The 26,817-nt window shown below is 40.2% G+C and overlaps 1 protein-coding gene across 1 annotated transcript in view; it reads right to left on the bottom strand.

The window, feature by feature from the left end:
• LOC139977168 (sortilin-related receptor-like) overlaps nucleotides 1–26,817 on the bottom strand; it is a 62,711-nt gene that overhangs the window by 19,283 nt on the left and 16,611 nt on the right. The window contains exons 2-13 of the mRNA XM_071986382.1: nucleotides 20,341–20,568; nucleotides 19,302–19,463; nucleotides 18,002–18,069; nucleotides 15,876–16,149; nucleotides 12,188–12,754; nucleotides 10,576–11,236; nucleotides 9,254–9,426; nucleotides 7,392–7,874; nucleotides 6,249–6,705; nucleotides 4,479–5,132; nucleotides 3,646–3,936; nucleotides 1,910–2,056 (exon numbers count right to left, since the gene is read on the bottom strand). Coding sequence (XP_071842483.1) covers nucleotides 1,910–2,056; nucleotides 3,646–3,936; nucleotides 4,479–5,132; nucleotides 6,249–6,705; nucleotides 7,392–7,874; nucleotides 9,254–9,426; nucleotides 10,576–11,236; nucleotides 12,188–12,754; nucleotides 15,876–16,149; nucleotides 18,002–18,069; nucleotides 19,302–19,463; nucleotides 20,341–20,568 — 4,165 coding nt within the window. The remainder of the gene's footprint in view (nucleotides 1–1,909; nucleotides 2,057–3,645; nucleotides 3,937–4,478; nucleotides 5,133–6,248; nucleotides 6,706–7,391; nucleotides 7,875–9,253; nucleotides 9,427–10,575; nucleotides 11,237–12,187; nucleotides 12,755–15,875; nucleotides 16,150–18,001; nucleotides 18,070–19,301; nucleotides 19,464–20,340; nucleotides 20,569–26,817) is intronic.

Raw genomic sequence — 26,817 nt, 5'->3', positions numbered from 1 at the left:
TGGACAAGTCCATCGAGTTTTTTACATATATCAATCACAAAACAGCAAACTAAGATATTAGCCAAGTTTTTCCCTGCCAAAAGCATTAATTGGCAAGTAATTAAGGACATTTGCAGATAATGAGGAAAGTGTCCTCTGACAAATTACACATTTAATATTAATCGCATACAGTTCCCACAACCCACTAGTTTGAATTCAACCATTCAGAGATGAAGGTTAAGTTATAAGCCGTTGCTAAAAATAGATTCAAAATGTTGAGTTGGTAACTCGGTACAACCAGCGAGCTGGACTCTAACAACTCCTAGGTACAACTGCCATAGACAGTCTACACAAATCAATCACGGTGTTGTAAATACGTATTGGCCAATGACGTACTTAGCTTTTAAATATTCATTTTATGGGCGAGGTTTATTTGGATCCTAACGGAAAATATCTTCGAGAAAAATAAAGTTGAAAGTTGTAAATTTTTCGACTTTTATATGCCACCATTTGAAGTAAGATTTGAATAGATAAGCTAGTTATGTATGTCGTTCTGGCATCGTGGAATCAGTGAGGTTGAGAAAAACCATAGAAATGGATGCAAAAAGCTGCTTTAAATGATGATGAGCTGATCCATCTACTCATGAATGACTGCTGCACTGGAGCAATCGTCATATCTTGATCTATAGTTTGAATTGGTCTTACCACTTTCCAAAATCAGGCCGACCAACATCATCGTTATACAGCAGACAAATAAATCTCTTTCTCAAATGTTAGAATCTGTCATCCTGAATAGCCAGCCTTTTTCTGATCCCAGATGTTCCCTTTGTTTAAGCTGAGGGCCTTAGGCCATCTTAACCTCCCTATAGTTCCCTCGACAAACGAGTTTATACAAGAGCTTATCTATTATCTCACTCCCAAATGTTCCGTTGAAACATTCTTTCTTGTTTCATAGACCGACAGGATTGAAACTCCACAACTTAATTTTGCGTTCAAGGCTCTGCAGGTGCTCTGAGATCTTAAAGAAGCTCGTTGCGTAGAGTTTCAATACTATTGGAACCTTGACAACCACCAAAGATCAACGCTTGTTGTTATGTTGGTCACCGTAGTTTCTTTAAAATCAAACGATGCCTCACATCTCATGTTTTACAATGTCGAATTATACAACCTTGACAATCACAACAGATCAACGCTTGTTGTTGTGTTGCTCTTGGTAAGGCTTTGAAAGCCATTGATTGCTCCGTTCTCATGTTACAATGTAGATTACTATAACCGTGACAATCCTATGCAAAACCAGCTGAGTGTGAATTTTGAATGCATTTCTCAACTGTGTACGATCTCGTAATACAAACCTTGGCAATCCCAAAAATCAGCGCTTGTTGTTATAAGTTGATCTCGGTAGTTTCTTTCAATCAATCGATGTCTCACATCTACTTTTTTTACAATATAGAATTATATAACTTTGGCAATCCAAAAGATCAATGCTTGTTGTGCTGTCCTCTATAGACTTTTGAGAGTAATCGAGAGACACCGTGGTCCTTGACGAACCGGTCAGCAACAAATGGGCCGCAACCTGATGTTTGGATCGATCGCAAATGGAGTTTTCGATACCGCACAAGATCGTTTCAGAAGTGCAGATAACCATGGGTTAACTTAGTGTTGTGGTAAGCTGGACACCTTGGCCCTGTTTACCACAATCTCATGATTGCATTTATTGTGTCTTCAAGCTACATAAGCAACCCTATATCACTGGCATTGTAATGACCCATTGAGAGGGGTTTGAGGAGATGATCAAGGAAAGTTAAAACACCACGACATTGCTAATTTCAGGGGGGGGATGAGTGGGGGTGGGGGGCATAAAATGTGGGTGTGATGGGCATAAAATGTGGGTGTGATTGAGAGGGTGTAAGATGGTCATATCTTATCTTACCACAGCCTTTTTCATCCGATCCATCACTGCAATCTAAGTAGCCATTACAGCGATACCGATTAGGTTTGCATCTGTGGTTGTCTTCGCACATAAATTCCGTAGAGGAACACGGCCGTCTGGTTGTTACGACGGGCAACTCTGTGGCTCCTATTGGGTGATGGCAAAGAGGAAATAATAAGAATCAATGAACCATATGTCTGCCTTGAGTTCAATCTCGGCTTGGTTTTGGAGTATGTTAACATATATTACTTGTTTTGAATTTGCAAGATATTAATTTGAAATATAAAGTGAGAAATAGAAAAGTTTTATAAACCTGTGGCATGCGGGTTTAACGCTTGGAGGTGACGGCAGAGTTTGCAACGGTCTACGATTCTGAAGCCCTAGGTTAGGCCAAGAATTATCATGTAACCATGACATTGATCCGACTATGCCTAGCCTATTCAATTCTGAATGGTTCCAGCCATATGGTGCATTAACATACTGTTCAGATTTGGCAGGATTTCTTAATTTTTCTTTTATTTAAGCTGTTCCAAAGAGCTTAGTGCTCAAACGATAACCAAAAGCCTAAATCAGCAAGGCCTATTGTTATCCTAACAAAAAGGACGCTAGAAACCACTGCTGACCGTGGAAGCACTCTAAACCTGCAAGCAGACTCAAGCTCCACCCACTCTGCATATTACTGAGAGAGAGCCAGTAGAGCTGTGGTCATGCTTTGCTGATTTCAATGAAAAGAAAATAGACGCTCACATGCAGTCATGACGGCTATTAGATTTGGCATTGGCCTCTTATTATGGACAATTAGCCATTGGAAAACAGATATCTGCGAGTGCAATGGGTCCATGAGTACCTTGTATTAAACATTTTGCAGGTCTCAAATACACACCCGAGTTTGCCCAGACTTTTAACACTTTTCCTTTTTTTGTTAACCAAGTTTTTCTCTTTCAGAAAAAAACAAAACATTGTGTAACCTTTTAAAGGCCACCCACCATTCTGATGTTATAGGATCACATCAAATAGCACACATTTAGCAAGAACAAATCAACAAGCAAATTAAGGACAAAAGAAAGGGAAAAAAAACAAGAGGGCAGTGCACATCTTTGTCACACTATCCACCGCTAACCCTTCTCCTCCCCCCCCACCACCACCACCCCAAAGAATCTCCTATCTTCTTCAATTGTTACCTTAGTTCTACTTGCGGGTGCTTATACTCATACAAAGGCATTTTACATTGAGAAGATTATGATTTTCCTTAAGATTTTTCTTTACAGCTGTGGGTTCGCATCAGGACGCCTACAGACTGACTTTGGTCCACTAGAGGTTTAATTTAGCACTGCAAGAAAAAAAACACATGTTGGCCCACATTCATACACTAACCCTGCTTGTGTACAAGTAAGGCTTCACCCTTGTGCACCCCACCTCAGTACCCCGGTACCCCACCTCAGTAACCAGTAAGCCCACCTCAGTACCGTTAGCCCACCTCAGTACCCAGGTACCTCCCACCTCAGTACCCTGTTAGCCCAACACAGTACCCCGTTAGCCCATCTCAGTACCCTGCTTGCCCACATATGTACCCCATCAGCCCATACCCTGTCAGCCTACCCCGCATGTTGCTCAATCCAGTTATCAGAGGGAATGAACAAACGAAACGAGCCATGTATTGTCAGAAGGAAGGAAAATTGGAGACAAAAAAAAAAGGGGGAGGGAGAAGGGAAAGTGATTTTTGTTTGTTTTGTTACCTGGACATGATCTTTCATCGCTGCCACCGGAGCAATCAGCTTCACCATCGCAGACCCACCATGACCAGATGCACGAGGGGGTCTCTCCTTGAGAGCACGGTTCCTTGAAGGCCGAGCAGCCGGAGGGTGTGGCAGAGGTTGTCCAAGGACGGCCTGTGCTGCATCTCTCTTCGTCTGTACCGTCCCCGCAGTCATCGTACTGGTCACACTCCCAGTAACTGGGGATACATTTCCCGTTGCCGCACGTGAACTGCCAGGGTGAACAGCTGGAAGGTTCATCCGTGACGTCCTCTGATAAATCATCCAAAACAAGAGAAACATTGGCGGTTGATAGATCGTCCAAAAGCAAGAAACAAATGGAGAGAGAGAAAAATTTATCAGTCAAATGATCAAAAATGATTTTCTGGTGGCCAAAGTTGGTCGCTTTCATAAATAGCAAAATTGCTGCCAACTTTCAGACTCTCTCGGCAAGAATGGACCTGTCCTCATAGCGTCTTGCATCGTGCTGACATCTGGCATCATCAGGTTAATTCAGCTTCAAAAGGTATGTGTCTTTTCTCTATAATTTGTCGATCATTGATCCATACAGGAATTTAAGAATATTTCAACATTTGCAAACCTCTTTGAACAATGCAACTTGGGGCATGGGGTTTTGGGGAGGGGGAGGGAGATATGGGCTGAGCTGCTGGGTGACCACTTACATACTCTAACTCCCTACATAATATCAACTTAACATTCCTAAACAGGGGGAGGGGAGGGGCAAGGGAGAGGGGCAAGGGAGAGGGGCAAGGGAGAGAAGCAGAGGGTAGAGCAAGGAAGAGTCCTGATCTTACCACAGTCGTATTCATCGGAACCATCGTTACAATCGTCCACGTAATCGCACTTCCACGACACTGGCACACAATACGAGCCATCAAAGCAAGCAAAGTCGGACCCCGAACAGGACGAGAAAGGATTGAGAGATGTGACGGGGAGATCAGTGTAAGAGCAGTCTTTTTCGTCAGAGTTATCGCCACAGTCGTCGTAGGAATCGCAGTGCCACCACAACGGAACGCACCTTCCGCTGCTACAGGTGAACTCGTAGTCGGTACACGGACTCGGCGACGAGCAGCTCTGTTCGTCGCTGTTGTCGCCGCAGTCGTCGTAGCCGTCGCAGACCCAAGAGGACGGGACGCAGTGTCCGTTACCGCAGGTGAACGACCCCGTCGAGCAGGACGAGAAGCCAGGATTAAACGTGGTGGTATGGTGACAATCCCTCTCGTCCGACATATCCCCACAGTCGTTGTCGAAGTCGCACCTCCAGGCATTGGTGATGCAACGGTGGTTATCGCAGCTGAACTGGTCGCTACCGCAACTAGGATAGACACAGTCTGCCTCGTCGGAGGAATCGTTGCAGTCGAAGTCGTGGTCGCAGTGCCAAGATAACGGGATGCAACGGCCGTTGCTTGCACACGTGAATTGGTCTGATTGGCATACTTCAAAACCAGCTGCGGGAGATTAATTGACAAGCAAAAGTGTGGATACAATATTTAGTGGTGTGAAGGGAGATTGAAGAAGATATTGCTTATTGCATTTTCCTTTGAGCCCATCATGTAGAAAGTTTGCGTGAATTGGTCTGACTGGCATACTTCAGTGAACCCATACCGATGTGGATCATATATATGATTGTACGTGCTCACACTCTCATACACAAGAGATGTACAGACATTATGATAATAATCATGAGTGACAGCATGCTATACGGCCACAGGTCACAGAAACGACAACGAAGAGTCATTTACCTCATGCAGCATGTGTTGGATGAAGTTTTAGCCACTGCCAAATATGATATGGATAAATAATCTCACACATTATTTTCTATTTATAGCCACAAAAAAAATTTTGCCACCGAATATTGGGGGAGATATTAGATACTTTATCCCCCCACCTAAAATATTGGGGGGACATGTTCCCCCCGTCCCCCACGATCGCCGCCCACGGGCAATACCTGCTATCTTACAAGATGCTTCAACATGTTGCAAGTTGTATTTACAAGTTGTATTTATAAATGCTGGCAGTTCCAACAAATGTCTGTCTGTCTCTCACCAAACAACAGGTTTGTGGGTAATACAAAGCACCGCTCAGACCATGTTTTGCTAACCCACATAATTAGCTGTTGGTTAATTTAATCGACCAGAAGGAAAACGATAAGAGATTGGACACAAAATCTGTACAATCAGAGTTTAGAGAGTTGGTCATCAGTTGAAAAGCTATGAAGCTCAGTCGGTTACTGCTTGTCAAACACCAAACAAATTCTTTTCTCGTTTTGACAATGACCATCAAAGAGACCAAGGATGACCATCACCCAAGGTCACACTAATTTCCTCTCTTTTGTTTTCTCTCTTTTTTACTTCCTTTCTTGTAAATTTCTTCGTCTTCTTTTGACATTTCCTTCATCTTCTTTATCCTCATTTCCTCCCACCTCAGCGCCAAGCTCATATGTCCTTTTTTTCTTTCGAGATATACGTCGGGGCTGAACATTAATCTGCCAAACCCCAACCACCCCCTCCCACTTCCCGGGAGGGTTCAAAAGTGGAGGAACCCCTAAAACGCTGAACACTTACGACAATCCGTCTCGTCTGAACCTCCGGGACAGTCGTAGTCTTCGTCGCACAGCCAGTATTCCGGGATGCAATAGTTTCCCTCTGCACAGGCCACCTGATCCGGTGCGCAAGTGCTACCGTGAGCATCACATGTACCGTTGGAGAGTGGACGCCCTCCGTTGGGGCACACACACTTTTCGGACCCGTCCCCGTTGGGGTCACTGTGGAAGTCATCGGCGCATAGGCAATGGCGGGTCACGGGACTGTTGACGCTGGTGACGTTTGGCAGGACCAGACACAACTGTGAGCAACCACCACTGACGGAGCAGGGGTTGACCCCTTGCTGAGAGGAGTTATGGAAGATCTTGAGGTCCATGACTCCCTCCAGTCCCCGCAGGAAAACTTCTCGGTTCGATCCATCATGTTTGTTGGCACTCTCGATGTTCAGAGTCGACCAATCGTCCCAATAGACCCGGTCCTGTGTTTGCGAGAGATAAAAAGCAATGAAAAACAAAACGCGGGAGGAGATATCAATATATACATGTCTTCACCCAAACCGAAGCAGCTGCTTTGAAAAAGACACAAAACCAAAATGTGCACGGATTAACTGTTAACTCTACCCTCCAACCCACATCGCACACTCTACCTTCCCTACCTACATCACACAACTCTACCCTCCCCACCCACATCTCACAACTCTACCCTCCCCACCCACATGCACAACTTCACCCTTCCACCAACATGGCACAACTCTACCCTCCCCACTCACATCGCACAACACTACCCTCCCAACCCACATCGCACAACTCTACCCTCCCTACCCACATCTCACAACTCTACCCTCCCCACCCACATTGCACAACTCTACCCTCCCCACCAACATGGCATAACTCTACCCTCCCCACCCACATCGCACAACACTACTCTCCCCCACCCACATCGCATAACTCTACCCTCCCCCACCCACATCGCACAACTCTACCCTCCCCCACCCACATCGCACAACTCTACCGTCCCCCACCCACATCGCACAACTCTACCCTCCCCACCCACATCGCACAACTTTGTCAGGCTTAAGCCGCACAAGTCCTGGATGAGAAGCAAACTATCTGTCTGACATGAAGCTGCAGTGTACCTGGAGTAAAGAAAGGTCCAACAGCTCACCTTATATATCCCAATTGCAAACGGATGAGGGAGGTCTTCGCTGACGACCACATAGCGACCGGTCCCGTCTGAGAAGGCCGATTCGATCCTATGATAATAGGCGTCCGTCCAGTAGATGCGCCCTGTCTGTTCGTCGATTGTGACTCCGTTTGGCCAGTGGATATTCGTGGATACGACGGTTTCAATGTGTGTACCGTCCATGTACGCTCTCACTATCTTGGCACTGTCGCCCCAATCGGCCCAATACATGTACCCCTTCTTGGGGTCCAGTGCTAGACCTCTCGGTTGGTCCAGGTTGACGTCGTCACTGACGAGAGTTCGCCGCAACCGCCCGTCGTGCCTGGCGACTTCAATTTTGTCCAAGGCGGAATCCAGCCAATAAAGGTTCAGGGCCAGCCAATCAAAGGCCAGACCCTCCACCATTTCTATGTCATTACTAATCAGGACAGTTTCCTCTTGACCGTATCTATCCTCACAAAATTGCTGCCAAATAAATTGTTGTGAAAAAACAAAGATGGATCAGAAAAAAAAAAAAACACACAAGCCAAATCAAAAATTTGGATAGGTACCAAATGATAAAAACTATGGGGATTTCTTTCTAAATCAAGCAATGATAAGAGTGCATTAGTAAGAAGGTGTAGGTAATAAGCTAAAAGAGGACAAACGAAATACAAACATTTCGGAAGGTTTCAAACTAGATCTAAAGAATTTCATCCGCGGGTAAATTAAAATATACTTTTCCTCATCTGTAATTTCACTCCCCAATCAAATCTAAAACTATCCATTTGCATTCCTACGAAAGGTGGAAGTGAAGGTAACAAATCACTTGGCATCCCAGCATGCACTTGGGCCCACATGGTGTCACATCTCGGGACCCAACTTACAAAAGTTTAGATATTTAACCCTGAAACATTGTCAATCTGTGACACTTTGCAAAGTTTTGAAGTTTTCTGCCAATTTTTTTTTATCTTTTAGTGCAAAAGATAAGGTTCTTTCAGAGTGGCAAACCACTGCATGAAAACGTCACATCTCCGATAAAAAGAAACCACACTTGTTCCGTATGTTGGAGTTAAGAAATGATGTTAATGCAGTATAAACCCATTGCCGCAATTAAGTTATGCAAAACATAACCTTCCTATCTATAAATCAGTGCTGCTGCTCACACCCCCCAACCCCTCGTGCAATTATATCCAAAAGTAAAACTTTCTCAAAAACAACAAAACAACAAAAACTCTTGATAAGTGTCATGATATTTTGTTTGAAAATTGAAACAAAATCCTGATGGTCTTTAGCTATCTTAATTAAACAAAATCATGGGGAGTTAGTGCCTGAGGTCTTACAGGGTAGGTATACCCGAACAGTGTAAGACTGTCGGCCGATACTTTCCCCAGATTGGGTTAATCAATCGAATTCTCTGGATAGATTTGGCACACACGCCACCACATCGGGAATGCCTAGCCTAGATGATGTAGGCTGCACATAGAATTTGTCCAATGCTGATGAAAGACCGCAGACAGGTGAGCATGCTCGGTCCATTTTTAAGCTTTATTTAAGCTTATTTAGCCTATTTTATTATTATTTTATCAAGTTATTATGATCATTATTATAATTATTAATTATTATTATTTATTATTATTATTATTATTATGATTTTTATTATTGATTATTATTATTAATAAGTTATTATTAAATATTAAATTATATATTTTATTGTTTTATTATTATTTTTTAATTGTTTTATTATTTCATAATTATTTGAATTTTATTATTAATATTATTAAGCTTATTTAAGGTCTATTTTTAAGCTATTTTTATGCTCGGTCTATCGTTTGAAGCTCTTATCTTCAACTTTAAGCATTTACCATAATGACATCGTCCACAGTATCAGCGTAGTAATAACAATTGCTGACTACATCGTAATCCACGGCTGCGACCAACTTGAGATCTTGCATTGGCAACCTTTCATCGCGACTGCTAGCCAGGAGGTACCGATGTATTTCAGTTCGCTGAGAAAACAGTAGGAACTCTGGATTTCCTAGAGAAGAGGAGACGGACGAATAGGTGGGGAAGAAGAAAATCAAAAGGGACTGTCGTGGTTTTGCCATAAGCATGACAAAATTCATTCCAAATTGAGAGTATATGTTCACAACTTTCATTCAAAAGTTTATTAAAAATGATTAGAATTTATAAAAGGAAGGGTTTATTCAACATTAGGGCCTGGACAGTGAAGAGGATGTCCATTTTGATGACACCATAAAAAGTTTTCCCAAACATTCAGCCAAGCACTTCATATCAACACTGAATATCTATCAGATGTCATCCTGGAAGTTTAAGGTCTTAAAATGACTGTCATGTGACATTAATTAATAAGGGAATGCAAAAGCGCCCTCTTTAAGATACTCAAATAGACACAACTGAGAGCTGAAATGCCACCCAGAGCTGTAACAAGTCACTTTATGACACAGGGATGAGCCTGGGGTAAAAAAAAAATAAAAATCACGGAACTTTGCAAAAATTGCGGTATAGGCTCCAAATTGCACATGCTACAGTGTGTTAGGATAACAGTTTTTGTCCCAAGGTAGAAAAGAAATCACGGATATTTCGCGAATTCGCGGAAAAAGCTCATGCCTGAAGACATAAACATCTAGTGGAGTCACTTTCCAATCATGTACTGACTCTGACTTGAGTCATTTGGACCCTGGCTGAGTCAGACTCTGATCACTGCATTCTCCGTAGAGGGACAGCCTCCACAAACTTGTCCCTGACACTTTTCAAACCTGTTCCCTGCCACATCCAGGACACCTTCTGAAAATTTGATGCCTTGAGCAATTACTTGTTACAAATCTGCAGCCAGCTTTGTACATCTCAAACAACAGGATCTTAATGTATTCTTAGAAGGAATTATAAGGAATTGTGAAAGAATTGTTAAAGAATTGTAAAGAGTCACTCCTTTTGAGGCTTGAGTCCAGTCATGACCGTCCATTGTCCCGACTTGGGTTGAGTAATCGACTCCAGTTTCCTCATAATCTCTACAGGGGAAAGACTTTAACAAACTTGTTCCTGCAACTTCCTTATTTGAAATCTGATGAGTTGACAGCTTTGTATATCTCGTTCACATCGTAGACTGATAAATGCCACTCGGAATCATACTTCCCCTTGAGAAAATAAAAAACGTGGTACTCACTTGCAATGGGGCAGGCAACTGTCTCGGCTTCGTAGTTGGTGTTGTTCCCCACACAGGTGTCCCCTTGTACCTTGCGGTAACCTTTCGACCTTCTGTAAGTGGTCCCCTCGGGGCAGACTCCGGGCACGGCGCCCGGATCTGTCATGTCGTCGACATCTTTGGTACAGACTTCCTTGGTGTAGTCCAAGTTTTCGTAGCCTTCGTCGCACTCGTAGTCTTCTCTGGTGCAGGTACAGTTCTCCACCTCGATGGGACGGTCGTAGTCCCGTCCGTTGTAACAGGCCGAGTTGGTCTCCCGCCTCTCGTAGATCATCTTACGTCCCAGGAGGCATTTCACACCGACTATGTCCTCTCCCGGCCACCACCGTTTGTAGTCGCTGTCCTGGCAATCGGGGCCCAGGGCCCGCCTGGTGTCGACCTGGACGATCAGCCAGCTGTGCTTGCTGACTTCGGATCCAAAGACGGTGAAGGTGGTACTCTGCTCGCCGGGCTCCGTCATGAGCCCGTAGACGTATATCTTCTCCTGGTTGAAGACGTCCTTGACCCAGGTCTGTCCCTCGTTGATGGTATACTCTACCTCGTTGGTCGAGCCGTATTCTTTGACGGCTGTGATCACTCCTCCGTGATCCCCGAATGTGAAGAAGTAATGACCCAGGAGCACCTACAGGAAGAGTTCAAAGGTCACAGACATCTAAATCAAATTTAAATCCAGAAGTGATTCCTAACGTTCGAAAACTATGGCAGCAACTTTTCTAACAACGCTGGGTAAACTGGATAATGTAACAAGGAGCTTATATCCGAGATACACCTACAGGAAGAGTTCAAAGGTCACAGTCATCTGAATCAAATTTAAATCCAGAAGTGATTCCTGATGTTTGAAAACTATGGCAGCAACTTTTCTAACGACGCTGGGTAAGAGTTAATGTAACAGTAGGAAGCTTAACTCCGAGATACCTTTTCATTCTCTAGTTCTAGTACACATTGTATTGTGTGCAACCTGGAGACATGTTGTCAGCAGAATAGAGACTTCTTTGGAAGAAGATCAGGTATTGAGAGCTCAAAAGGGCAAAGCAGATCATAAAACTTTACAAAGGCATCCCAAAAGGATGAACAGAAGAAAATGAAAGGCAAATCGCTTTTACAGATTTAGACACGACGGGTGAGATAAACCCGATGAACAACTGGCCTGGTTCACTATTCGGGAAGGGTTAATTTGAATTCATGAATGTACACAAGTTGCAGAAACAGCCTAAAATTTAAGATATTTGAGGCTAGATCAGAAAAGAAACAAGTGCCAACTTGAAAAACACTACAAAATAGACCAGCGATGCTGCTGTAATTGAAATCTGGCACCCCCCTCTCTACAGCCCTCCCCCACCCACTCCCACTCCTAGTAATCTTTTAACACTGTGCACCCTCAGTGACCTGTCATACCCGGTCAATGCCCTTCCGTCTCGTTCTACCATCCAAAGTGTTTATACATGCGTTTCCATACTTAAACATACTTAAACATGATACCAAGCCTTTCCCAAGACAAGGAAAATTGCTCTGCAACAGCAAGACTAATATGGATACATAGACCTCAAAGAACCTGGACATCCCTTCTTCTCACCTGATGCCAGGTTGCTCCTGCTGTTCTCGAGAGAAAGATACTGTAGTCATCTGAATAACTGGTGTCCAGGTTGCCCCCCACGATTCCTGTGCCAAGGATAATCCCTGGTGCCGAAGACTTGGACACCATCGGGATCAATCTGGACCCCGGCCGATATCGTCCTACTTTCTGCGAGAGGTGCAGAGAACAGTTGACCTGACAGTCGATGGGCTGGCCGGAGTGGTCGTACCCAGGAGGGTTCAACGGCTGCCATTCTCCACCTTTGTCAAAGGTGATCAGGGATACCATGTTCTCCTCGTCAAAGTCGCCCTCCGTATCTAGGAACTGGGACGCGATGTAGATGCCTCGTAATCCCTCGACCTTGTAGATATCAGCAAACGGTTCGTCTGCGTACTGGCTCAGCCAAGAATCCTTACCGGGGCCCTCGGGGCTGAAGTAGACCACGCCTTCGAGGGAGAGCGAGAATTTAAAGCCGCCTGCCTCGGATATGTACAGATTGCTGTTGACTTTGTTATGATTTACACAGACAAACACCTGTTCTTCTGAGGCATCAGCTATATAAAAGCCCTGGACAAAAATAAATAAATAAATGAATGAATGAAAGTAAGTGAAAATTATAAAACTTGCTGGTTTTAATATTTTTATATTTACGAGTAACCCGCTTACCTGTCTCCCACAACCTTAGCACTGCATTCTACCGTGTCTAGTATGCCCTGGTAATCTTTTAACACTGTGCCCCCTCAGTGACCGGTCATACCCGGTCAGTGACCTTCCTTCTCATTATACCATCCAAAGTGTTTACACATGTTTTCCGTAGTGGATTTTTTATCTGAAACTTTTAAATGAAACTCAATATTGACAAGAACCTCACTCTTTCCCCCCCCCCAACCACCCCCTCCAATCTTCTATATATCCATGAAAGGAGGTGGGAGGACTTTAAGCCTGATGCAAAAGTATGGACCTGACCTGGACTGTCTCTATACGAAGAGATCTGTGACGGAGCCAAATTTTGCAATAGAAAGATTTAAAGGGTTGAAACATGTATAACAAAGAAACAAATTGGGTCTTTTTTTAGCAACATGTGAATGAGTAGAAAAAGCAAGTGATTAGCTTCTAGATATGCCTGATTGCAGGCCTGTTTTCATACACAGGCATCTGTAATGAAGTCAACTTTTTTTAATTAAAAGTCTTTAAGGCTAGCATATAGCCGTAACTGTGTATTAAAGATAACACAGGTTTCTTAAAGGTGGTGGTGAATTAACAGTATACAGTCAGTGTACACAGGTTGAAGACCTTTAACAAAAACTGCACAGGTTATGTTGATTTGCACAGATTATCTTCATTTGTACAGATTTTCTTGATTTGCACAGATTATCTTGATTTGCACAGATTATCTTGATTTGCACAGATTATCTTGTTTGTACAGAGTACAGATTGGTTTGTAGAGATCATGTTGATTGGTACAGTTTATGTTGATTTGTCCAGTGTAAAAAACGGTTGAACGGTTCGTTACGTCAAATTCTGACCAAATTATAACCCAAATATAAAGTTATTTGATAAGTCTGCGTTGCCACTCTGTCATATCGAAGATACTGACGTCAAACTAAAATAGCTGTTTTATAATAATACAATAAATATATATTAATATAAAATATAAATAATATAAAATAAAAATAATATAAAATAAAAATAATATCATTTAAAATAAAATAAAATAAATGATAAATATAATGAAATAGCTGCCTATGATCCATCGGAATGGGACTTTTACTACCTCAAAGGCTGCTGTTCTATTTATCAAACCTACACATCTTTCCTACTGTGTACATATTGGTCATTCTTTGTTGTTTTGCTACATTTCCTTCGGACTTCCGAATTTTACTGTTTGGTCAACCTAACAAGGGATAACCAGAAATGACAAAATTGGACCTGACATGGAAAAAAAAATTGCAGCTCTAACACAGGAATACTGTAATATATAATGAGAGATATAATTTATGACATTAAAACAACCTACAATGCCTTTAAACTAAGAGATTAAAGCTAAAATACACATTGTTGTCATAGGTACATAAATAATTCTCAGGTTTGATCCATTATTTTCATTCTAGGACTGTGATTGGCTGATATGGTATCACGTGACCATTCCCGGCAATCTGTTATTTATCAATCAGTGTAGGTTTAGTTGTTTTATGGCTTTGATAAGAGTCCTATTAAAATATTTACATTCTGATATAAACTGCAAGGAGGTGACAGGGTTCACAAACCTATAAATGCTTCTCCCTGATTCAAGGATCGTTCTAGGAGCTTCATTTTTTTTTTTTAATGTTTACATTGCTGCTGACTATCTCGTTTAACAAGGTCGATAAGTAAATAAATGAAACAGAAAAAAACAAGCATGACCTGAGTATAAACTAACAATGTTGTACTTCGTTCGTTTATCAAACCTACTGTTTGCTAAAACTTTTCCTACAAGCATGGCCCTCAAAAGTGGAATGTTTGTTTTCATTGTACTGTCAAACTTGTTAACTTGCCAACGAATGGGTTTTATTCCAATATAACTTGGATTACCCTCAGAGTAACTACAAAGATCTAGCAGGTGAATGAAACCATTTGGATGTTCATAATTAGCCTATATCCCTCTACAATACGGCAATACATATAGAAGCTTCTGTAGACTGAAAGAGTTCCATGATGTTTCAGTTTGCTTTTACATGTGTTTAGACATTTATGGCTAAATTCTTTGTTCAATGCTTGATTTGAGTATATATACAAAACTGAAATTGAATACCCCTGAATCTAGGTGAATAAAACTAACCATTGCTGGCACCTGATTTGCCAGTGTATTGCAATAATATAATGTATTGTAATCCTAAAATATTAAGTAAATTTTACCTTTTCTTATTTATTTTATTTTTTTCTCTATGATTGCTTTAAAACTTTTGAATTTTATGCTGAAATTCCTTCCTTGACTAAGAAAAGGAGACTGTTTCCAGGGGCCTTATTCTTTCATGTTGTTGTTCTGTTTTAAACCTTCACATTTTATGCCTGATTTCACTCCTTTAAGAATTAGGTAACAGACTAAATTGTCACAAACCTTATTCTTTGACGTTGTTTCATTTGAAACCAAAGTTGAGTTTTTTGCCTAATTTGCCTGAAATTGCATGAAGTGTAAAAAAGTCTAAAAGGACAATGAAATGCAAACGACAGTTTCAAAGGACAATGAAGTGTCAAAGACGGTTTCAAAGGACAATGAAGTGTCAAAGATGGTTTCAAAAGACAACAAAGTGTCAAAGATGGTTTCAAAAGACAACAAAGTGTCAAAGATGGTTTCAAAGGACAATGAAGTGTCAAAGATGGTTTCCAAGGATAATGAAGTGTCAAAGAGAGTTTCAAAAGACATGAAGTGTCAAAGATGGTTTCAAAGATAATGAAGTGTCCAACATGGTTTCAAAGGACAATGAAGTGTCAAAGACAGTTTCAAAAGGCACTGAAGTGCAAAAATGGGCAAGTAGTTTCTGCGAAGCCTGCTGAAACAGGTGAACTTTCAAAAGAATCTTGAATGTGTCATACTGACTGTTCTATACACATTTTGACAGTTCACTCCATATCATACAAAGAAAAAGAAGAAGCTCTGTCACAAAATACAACACATAGAGTTCTGGACACTCAAATTTATTTGTCTCACCTTTGTAACTAATTCAGTTGGGAAATGGGCCTTCACAAACTGCTCCCTCTTATGGGACACCCAGAGGTCCAACACGTGGTCCATCTCCTCGTCATCATGAGGTTTCGTGGCGAAGAGGTAATCGTTTTTCACTTCAAAATCCTTTACCCCGGTGATGACAATTTCGTAGAGATTGTCTTCAAAGTAGTCCTCTGATCTCAGAACCGAGCCTAAGCCACCATGTTCCTCTCGCTCCACGTAAAGAGCCTCGGGCTTGTCGAATCCCTCCACTCCCCTGCAAGCATCAAAGAGTAACGGATCAACATGAAACATGAGGATAAAAAAAACATACCCCTCAGTGCCCGAAATTATGTTCAGTACAATTTTTTGTTGTCTGCTTATACAGAACATTCATACACATTGGAATTTAACAAAGTCTCAAAACATTTAAGTTTACATTCCTAGGCATATACCTCAGGGATGAGCTTGGGGTAAAAAAAAAAATACCGGAACTTTGCAAATATTGCAGTATAGGCTCCAGTTTGCGTATGCTACAGTGTGTTAGGATAATAGTTCTTGTCCCCGAGGTAGAAAAGAAGTCACGGATATTCCGCGAATTCGCGGAAAAGCTCATGCCTGATACCTGTACACCTCTGGATCACTAATGGTGAAGGTAAAACATCTTTTCCAGTTAAAGCACTTTGTCAAAAGGGTGGGCTGCAGCAGCTGCAAGATCATGCTCAGCTAGGCTGAATCAATATTAAACAATAGTGCATATCTCTGTAGACCAGCAGTGCCTATTGTGTGAAACTACTGTACACAGCACAAGATAACTACATTATGCACAGCTTGGCTGCAAGATACTGCAGCCCCCCTCAGCATTCCTTCTTTTGACAAGGTGCCAAAATTTATCGCATCAGATATATAGACAAATGACATGCTCTTCCTTTTCCTCTCTTCCCCAAAAATTATGTAGTCAGTTTGATACATTAACTTTGGGAAATTACAGAAATGTGATGTGAAAATTCTGTTCGAACGCAATTCCCCTTTGAGAGTCCAAAGAGCTTTGAGGGCTTAACATGTAAAGAATATCACACTACCAGGGAACCAAATTTATCTGTTACCTGTTTACGATCACCGTTTGTCAGTACTTAATATTTATGACGAGAATTTAAGATTATGTCATCGAAAATCATACAAATCCTCAATTTCTGTAACAAAAATAAACCGATTTGGCTATGCAGGTCTTAATTCGTGTGTAACAACTATTAGAGCCAGACTGTGTTGCAGTTTGTAAATTTTATGTAGGGCTCATAGAAAAAACCTGATTCCATTATTATGTTTGGTAAAAACTGAAAAATAGAGTGGATTTAAGCTGATGAAGACGGCTCAGTGAGCTTCGCATTGTAAGCTTGACGAATGACGGATACGACAGGTTTACCCAGAGGGGCCAGAGGAGGTTCACAATACTAAAACGTTACCCATTGCTGTTAGAAGCTATAGGTAGATTGGATGCTTTTGTATATGACACAGGTAAGAGGGCATGTAAACACACAAGAGTATTAAAGTAGGTGCGTCATGTCGTACTGGGAGCTGCTGACCATTTTCTAAACTATTTGGAGCTAGAAGTTCAACTTGAAATCAATACTTGGGAGTTCATATGGTTTCAAGAATCACACTTGACAGGTAAACATTTATCTGACAACATCATCACCAGACTATATATTCTAAGCTACTTGTAAAGCTAATAACAAGTTTCCTTCTGCCTCAGAGAGTAGACATGTACAAAAAGCTACAAAATTATAGCAAAATAAGCGAAAATAAGCAAAACCTATCAGTGCTTAATGCAGGTGATGCCTTCTTGAATACAGATCCTTGCTGATTTCAAAAACTTCACCATCAACTTTTATAAAAACAACAAGATTCCAATGGATGTAAAATCACACTAGAAATACAGTTGTAAGCCTTAAGAATCGAAGGAACAGGAAGTAGGTGTTGACCCTAAGGTAGGAGGTCAGTGGGTGCGCAGTGCTAACATGTTACCAACTGTTGCAGGCTAGGTAGATTTGAGTGCATATATGTAGAATAGAATATAGAATTTAAAAAAGGTTCATTCAATTTCATATTGTGATGTCATTCCTTCTCACCAGAAAAACGACTTCACATCTCGCTGTACCACTCTCCAAGTTGCACCAAAATTTTCTGACAACCAAAGCTGTTAAAAACGAAGAAGGAAAAATGGGATCAGAGGTCAAAAATGAGACAGTGATTTTAAGTTGTGGTGTCTGTCATGTAAGCCAGAAAAGCTTGAGGGAACCATTCTATCACACATACACAAAACAATCACACCCGGCGGTATCCAAAAACCATTTTGAATCTCGTAACTCAGAGAAGTTAAGTCTTGGAGACGTAGTTTGTCTACTATACGCATACAGATTGAACACAAAGCTTTGTGGTTCATGTTTATCGTTGACACAGAGGGAGTATTGTGACTGCGACTGTGGGGAAAGGAGGATATTTCATCACTTCTTTGTTCTATGAGGTTATTAATTTTTTTATTTTACTGCTGATCACAATAAGAAGAAATATTTGAAAATAATTATAATAAAGAAATCATGCTTCCTATATAGTGGGGGTTATGAATACTAACTGATACCTTATAAACGTCATATCATGAGCCTTCGAAATGATGATAATAACGAAACAAGCTCAGAATGGATACACATAATGATCTTTAACTTTATACAGAATGTTCCCGATTCTAATGATGTTGGGAAATTAGATTTTAATAACAATGTAGGTCATTGTTTTGTTTTTATTTGTTTTTAGGTTTTATACAGAATGTTCCCTCAATTGATACTTCCTATCTACTAGCAGGTGAACGAAACCTTAAAGCATTCTTTTCGGTTGTCCTACCAAGCTGTCAAGATTCTAATGATGTTGGGAAATTAGATTTTAATAACAATGTAGGTCATTGTTTGTTTTTATTTGTTTTTAGGTTTTATACAGAATGTTCCCTCAATTGATACTTCCTATCTACTAGCAGGTGAACGACACCTTAAAGCAGTCTTTTCGGTTGTCCTACCAAGCTGTCAAGATTCTAATGATGTTGGGAAATTAGATTTTCATTACAATGTAGGTCATTGTTTTGTTTTTGTTTGTTTTTACATTTGTAAAGCGCTTTGAGCAGCTTTGCTGATTATGCGCTATATAAACTTGTATTATTATTATTATCATCCTTTTCGTAGTCAACATTTATTTCATATCTGAAATTAAGGTTTCCAAAATTCTTCAAAAATTTACAAATTTGCCTTTGAAGATGTAATTTAATTCACTGTCATTTTGCCTCTTGTGTTTGTAACTCCTCCAATTTAGCAAACAGAAACCGGCAAAAATGCAAATAATATTTGTCCCAAAAATGAAAAAGATGGGAGAGACAATACTTGCCTTCTTTTCTTGGTCCTGGTCATCCATTGCGAGTACGATGTTCTCGGCACTCTCGTGCATTGATATCGTGGAAGGCCTGAAGGATACCTGGTAATGACTGAAGGACCGACCCACATCCGTGGTCACCCAGATGGCATTGTGTATCAAGTCGTTGAAGATGTACTGCAGAGGTGCAAGAAAGAAAGAAAAAGAAAAAACATCTAAAGTACAGTAGCTCTAAGACAAACAGAATCAATTTTAAATTTGTACGTTTGTGTAATGATTATATACCAAAACATTACTGTATTAATGAACAACAACCCAACACAATGTGTGTACCATACCATGAACCATATGGATGGTACACCATGTACCATATGGATGGCAGAGGTACAGTGATTTATGTGGTGGTAATGGGTTTGTTTAACTGGTGAATTGTTGTGACTTATACATTTACTCTCATTCCAAGAATGAAATTACAGCGATGGCGTCGTCAATTTATCCAAACTTCCAGAATTTCAGCGTTTGTTTTGTATGAACCGACCATGACGTGGCAATCTGTCTGCCTTACTGTATCTGGAACTTCTAAATGTACTTTATTTTCTAAAAAAAAGCTCATCGAGACCTTAACGACAATGTCATCGTTTTACATTACGCAGAGAGGGTCTGTTTTTATGAGAATTATTTAAAGCAATATTATTTAAACCATACTTTTATAGAGGTGGAACACCACACAACACTCTCCGTCTGGGTGAAGCCAAACATACATGTGACTGGATCACCGTTTTTAGTTTACTGTAGGAATGACTCGGGATGGAGGTGGTAATGGGTGCTGACCATGTATATATGTCAAGCTAGGTAGGGGTAAAAGTTTGCTGTTAAAGAGGTCTGAATATAGGGAAGTTTCAATGGTAGAGTTTTCAGAGAGATCGAGATAAGGAGCATACAAATCTGCCAACTACTGATTCCTGCTCAAACGATAAAGTACTTGCAATGCATGCTGGGAAAGTCAATTCCTTCGAAACCCAGGTGTAAATTATCAAGTTCATAATAGCGTTACCCGTGACACACTCGCTGAGCTGTGGTAAAATTTGTCAAAGATTGCTGCCTGACCGGATGAATAACGCAGATCTTTCCTTTCAAAAGTCCGGCCATAATCGTAGGATATGTGGACGCTGCTGTTGGAGGTCTCTGAGACGGTGATGTCACGGGTCAAGCAGATGATCTCGTCCCGACCCTCGCTGACCCAATGGACGAGTAACTCTGGATGGCTGTCGTGTAGATCAAACTGAAGGAGAAAATATAACAAAATGGGTGGTAAAAATTTTCCAATCACACACAGTTATAAGTTAAGATCATAAATAATGCATACAGAGTATAGGGGGGGGGGGAGGATGGGGGGTTGTGATAATCTGTTAAATATCCAGTTGGGTCAATTTTCTAGACACTATACTGTACTTTTTTTTCCTGCTTCAGAGCACGACTACTGACAATTCCTGTATCCTGTATCTATAAGGACTACTGCAGGCTCCGAACTGTTCACGAGTGCAGACACTTACTGAACTGTATGAGCCTTATGAATTTTCTGTATCTATAAGGATTACTGTAGACTTGGAAGTGTTTACTAGTATGGACAGTAACTGTATGAGCCGTATGAATTTCCTGTATCTACAGTATAAGGATTACTGTAGGTTCAGAACTGTTCACAAGTACAGACAGTAACTGTATTCATGAGCCTATGAATTTCCTGTACCTATAAGGATTACTGCAGGCTCGGAACTGTTTATACTGTTCATACTGTCAGTTCGACTGCTTTGAATCATGATATGATAGGACAGTCTAGAGTGGTATTAGCGTTAGTTGTCAAATGGACTGAAATTAAAAAAAGAGTCAGGAATCACTATAGATACAAAAAATCTGAGTTCTATTAAATATTCTAGATTTAATAAGTGCAGTACTCAATACAGATATTTGTTCAACACATTTTTTGGAAATTTCAAAAACTTCCCAGACAAAGGAACCAACTTGAGGATGGACAGCTCATTTGCTAGATTTTGAACAGGATTTCTAACCCCCATCCACCCCTACCCTCCCTCACCCCCACAGTCACTGAACAGTAGGTTTAAATTCCACCCTTGCCAAAAAAGTTCTTGGATGTTTCAAAGTACAATTATAACTTTCCAAGAAAGTCTTGAACTGTTAAAGGGATACAGTATTAACACTTACTGTATCTTTCAAGAAAAGAAAATATTTCACACTATCAGTTGAATGAGTCTCCCCACTTGCTTGAACATATAGTGACCTATTTTGACCAGCTTAACTCTTGCGTTTGCCAGACAGAGTGATCACAGTAGGCAGACTGTGATGTCATCACTGCATATTGTCCTCAAAAGCTTTACTTTCCTACAATAATCTTCTTATTGATTTATCTTTGAAATTTGATACCTTTGGAATGTTTGCTCGAAGCTGTCAAAGTTCTCTGTGTTGAGAATTTCATTCAATAAAAAACAATTTGTTTTTGATAATTGCAGAGTATTTGCCTCTGTGAATAAGTTAGTGTAATATGACTGAAGAAAAAATAAACGTAATTTCCAACTGAATTGTGGGTAGGAAACAATTTCCCTTGCTGTTGCCTGATGCATGTCACAAAACACCTTCGAACAGTATGGAAAAGTTCAATCTTTGCCATGCATCAAGAAATGATTCAAGGGATTGTGGGGCTTTTAAACTAAAACGAGAGTGTGTTTTTGACCTACTGTACAGTACTGTAGAGATGCAGAAAAAATTACCAGAATTTTCATAAAGATATCAAGCACAGCAAACTAGAAACGTATCCAGGCTAGGTTAATGATTCCCTTTGTGTGCTGTACTTTTAAGTTTCCCAGATAAACAAACAACTGGTATTGTGGTCTTGGTTTGTGCTATTCTTGTGCAACCCCAAAGATGTACCATAAAAGGTAACCCCATAAATATACATGTACAGATTACACAATTACAGTACCTCAGTTTACATTACAGACAGCTAAAAACGGCTTTCTACGTCACTCAAAGCAGTATATTGCACAGGCACAAGATATTGAAATATTTACACGAGATCAGTCTACTACATGCATGACCAGCTGTGTAATTCACAGACCATGCATGCATGACCAGTGTACAGTACCTGATGCAATAAACCTAATAGCAATTTGTCAATGATCTACGAAGTGCTGTAATGTTTAGAAGCTGTGTAATGAAACAAATCTGAACTATTACTACAGAAGCTCAATGTCATGTACTGCACTGTAATGTACTATCCTGTACGTACTGTCCTTTAATGTAAGTCCTATCCTGTAATGTACTGTCCTGTAAATGTACTGTCCTATACTGTCCTGTAATGTACTGTCCTATACATACTGTACTGTACTGTCCTGTACTGAACTACTATATCCTCTAAATTAATGTACTGTCCTGTAATGTACAGTACTGTCCTGTAATGTCCTGCAGTGTACTGTCCTGTCCTGTAATGAACTGTACTGTCCTGTCCTGCAAATGTTCTGTCCTGTACTGTCATGTACAGTAATGCACTGTCCTGTCCTGAAATGAACTGTACTGTACTGTCCTCTACTGAACTACTGTATCCTCTAATGTACTGTACTGTAATGTACAGTATTGTCCTGTAATGTACTATCATGTGTACTGTACTGTACTGTCCTGTAATGTACTGTCCTATACAGTCCTGTAATGTACTGTCCTGTAATGTACAGTACTGTCCTGTAAATGTTGTCCTGTACTGTCATGTACAGTATTGCACTGTCCTGTCCTGAAATGAACTGTACTGTACTGTCCTCTACTGAACTACTGTATCCTCTAATGTACTGTCCTGTAATGTACAGTATTGTCCTGTAATGTACTATCATGTGTGCTGTACTGTCCTGTAATGTACTGTCCTAAAAAGGGGTGTCCTGTACTGTAATGCACTGTCCTGTAATATACTGTACTGTCCTATAATGTACTGTCCTGACAGTCCTGTACCGTCCTATACTGTACTGTAATGTACTGCATCCAGCAAAGACACGGGTGATACCATACATTTACGTCATTACCATGTCACCTGACAATCTTTTGTCATTAGGAAGACAGGTGGAATTTACTGTAAACTACCAGCGAGCCTGCTACAGTAGGTTCTCTTTGTACGTAGTTTCTTTTTTCATATTTTCGAGATAAAATGCTTACGTTGTTGACATTGAATCCCCACATGTCATTATTAGGTCTAAGTCATGTTTAAGAGCTTCATCATTCTAGACTGAACATGTGTTAAACCCATCTCCATCAAAGAACATAAACATTGTACATAAACAAATTATTAAAGAGAAAAATAAACATTGAAACACATTTTAGCTCGATGATGTCATATTTAGACTTGATCAAGCCTTCAGCATTGTCTGTGAAGGTACATTAAATCTGTTTCCTAAACGGAATATGTTTGCGAAAGTTGTTCATTACAGTTTGCTGTTACCTGTATCTCAATCACAGAGAACATTCATGATGGTTACGGGCTATTGTCTCTTCCTTAAATTAATTAAATTTATGCTCTACCAACCGAGTGGAAATTTGGATACGTAATGAACGATGTTTGATGCCAAACATTCAATGACATGAGATTTTTTCCCCTATTTTTTCCCCTATATTTGCAAATTTCTATAGAGTAAATAATAGAAATAAAGTATAGAATTAACATCCTGTTTGATGCTTTCATTGTTGTATGGGAGTTAGAGTAGTGTGCTAACGCATACATGTACTGTGCACGTACATAGTGTGTATACATGGTACAGGTTTGTACATACATAGCGTGTAGTTTGTCTACATGTAAACGTTTATATTCAGAACTTTATGTTTCTCTTAATGTGAACAACTGTATGTACATGTATGTCTTTGTTTGATCAAATTTATGATCTTGGTTTGTTCAATATATACTGTATGTTGCCCAGGTTTGATGACTGGTTGGATAATCTCTATACCTCTTAAGAAATAATATCAGTTTCATGGTGATAGCCCATATACATAACAGATCACTTACTGTACTGTACACATAGCTAGTGCAATACAGAGCTTAAATGTTTCAACAGCTTAGCCTTACTGTAGGACACTTCGAGATATATTCCAATGTTTTGAAAGCCGACAGCGTTTAGGCCAACCTTGTTGCAGCAGCACTGCACATACAGTACAGTACACACAAAGACTAACAGGAAACATGTGGTGCTGCTTAATATAAGATGTAGATATATAACACCATGGATTTATGCATATATACCAACTTATTATGGGTGGTTCTATGTTTTGTATGATCAATGCAATTAAGTTAGGCCATCAAATCTGATGTCCTGTCAACATTGAAAGACTGGGAGAGGGCCAACATGCCATTCACAAACACAAACTAACAGTAGTCAATCTCCAGCCTTTTTCACCACAAAACAGTCAATGCTAATTTTTTATTATTTTCTTTTATATTATTATTTATTATAATTACATGATACATAATAATTAGTTCATACATTGTACCTGTACATAGCACTGCACCTGGGTAGGGCTGCAGTACGTTACACCAAGATATTGTTTGAAACACATGTTCTATATGGTATACTGCCTGTACGTACATACAATAATTTATTAGTAGTATGTACCAATATATCGTTGATTTTGTCTTCATTTTGGTGTATACTGTATATCCACAAATTACGTAATTGTGTGATATATGATGTGAATTGGCTGCCTCTGTGGCCATGTATATCATTCCTGCTCATCACCAAGTATCACTGTACCAGTTAATCACTACCAGCTACTCGGTACTTCCTACTGTACTTCCATGTACAGTGTGTCAAGCTCCCATAGATACAGTACAGTGCAAACTATGTGTATCATAAATGTAACCAGCTTGTAGTTCCAATGAGGCAGTGCTTATGCATGTACTCCCTGTTTGTATGCAGGCCTCTACTGTACAATAATCATATACATACACTTCTGTACATACATTGTACTATATGTACATTTGAGGTACTGTACCCAAAATGTTATAAGTATACATGTATATAAATTATATAATTGAAAACGTAATGAGTTGGAAATTTTAGAACAGTGAAAATACTTTCAGCCTCCACCGGGATTCAAACCCGGGCCTCCCGCTTTATATGCGGACACCCTAACCAACTAGGCTAAGGACACTGATTGTACATGTTCAGAGGTTCGAAACGGGTAAAGAATGTCGTAATTCCACTGTAGGCGTTTGTCACAGGCTGTATCGAACCATACTAGTTCTGTTTTTGGTGACATATTTGCCTTACTCTAGAGATCAAAAATTATTCTAACCAACTCAAAGTCATTTGTGATTTCTAAAGCTGGATATCAAAAGAGATACTTTAAACAGACTTTTGTTAATGAAATGGAGGTAAACGACAAAGGCAAATGAAATATATATAATTAAATACCTAATGAGTTGGAAAATATATAGATATATATTTGTGTACTGTACAAAAATTGTGATACGTGTCCTTACTGTTTGTAGAGAAAATAATCACATCTAGGGCACCATAAACTGCTTCACACGGTCTGCTAGTTTTAGATCAAATGCCAGGTTCCCTTGCAACTGTAAATCGGAGACATCACCTTGTGGCACCATAAAAGTCACTGCAGCTATCACAATGACCTCAATGACAATGAAAAGCCAACTGAATGCCTCAGGTAACAACAAAACAGCTTTTTCAGTTTTCCCCCTTTACATACAGTATCTGCATAGTATACATTTATGCACAGCTTTGCTGTTATATGGTTACAAAAGGTGAAGTAGAATATGAGGTACACTGTAGGGTTTAATGACATACAGGTACAGTTTTGCTCTCAGATGGTATACTGTAGCTACAGTACTGTAGGCCTACTTAGCTCCCCAATTTCAGAGTGCTGTAGAATTTAAGTCTTAGAGGTCTAGGACTCCTATGAACAACATTGTCCTAACCACTCGGAGAGGAACCAGAAATCATGAAAATAGCTGCAACTCTCATCCATCAAAATTCATCGAATCCATTTTACACAACTTTTCTTTTTAAATTGTTGTTTTATTTATGAAGAAACAACATAGTTAACTATGCACATTGATGATGTACAGCACAGGGAGTGACAGCCTAATTTTCTGTTATGATAGCCCTTTGTTTTTACAACCTTCCTTTCAAGGACACTGGCTCCAGGATTGTGGCTACTGTAGCTGAGGCGATTTTTGGACATGTTTAAGCGTCTTCTTTTAAGAGTGGATCATCACACATGAAGGGAGCTTTTCGAAAGATTTCAACAGATTTTGAATGACAATATTATCACACACGACAAATGTACTGAATATAGGGCAATTTGGCTCTAGAGGTGTCAGTAGTTCTGTTAACCAGATGGAAGAGAGGGAGCGATATCCAAATTTAACTAAGATCCTAGGTCACAGTTCTGTACAAATTACATTCATGAAAAATCCAGACGAAAAAAAGGCGCGATGCTGGCATCTGGATGGCAGAATGAGAAG

The sequence above is a fragment of the Apostichopus japonicus genome, chromosome 12 (genome assembly GCF_037975245.1).
Source record: "Apostichopus japonicus isolate 1M-3 chromosome 12, ASM3797524v1, whole genome shotgun sequence".
NCBI classification, from domain to species: Eukaryota; Metazoa; Echinodermata; class Holothuroidea; order Aspidochirotida; family Stichopodidae; genus Apostichopus; species Apostichopus japonicus.
This window is presented reverse-complemented; position numbering and strand designations above follow the sequence as displayed.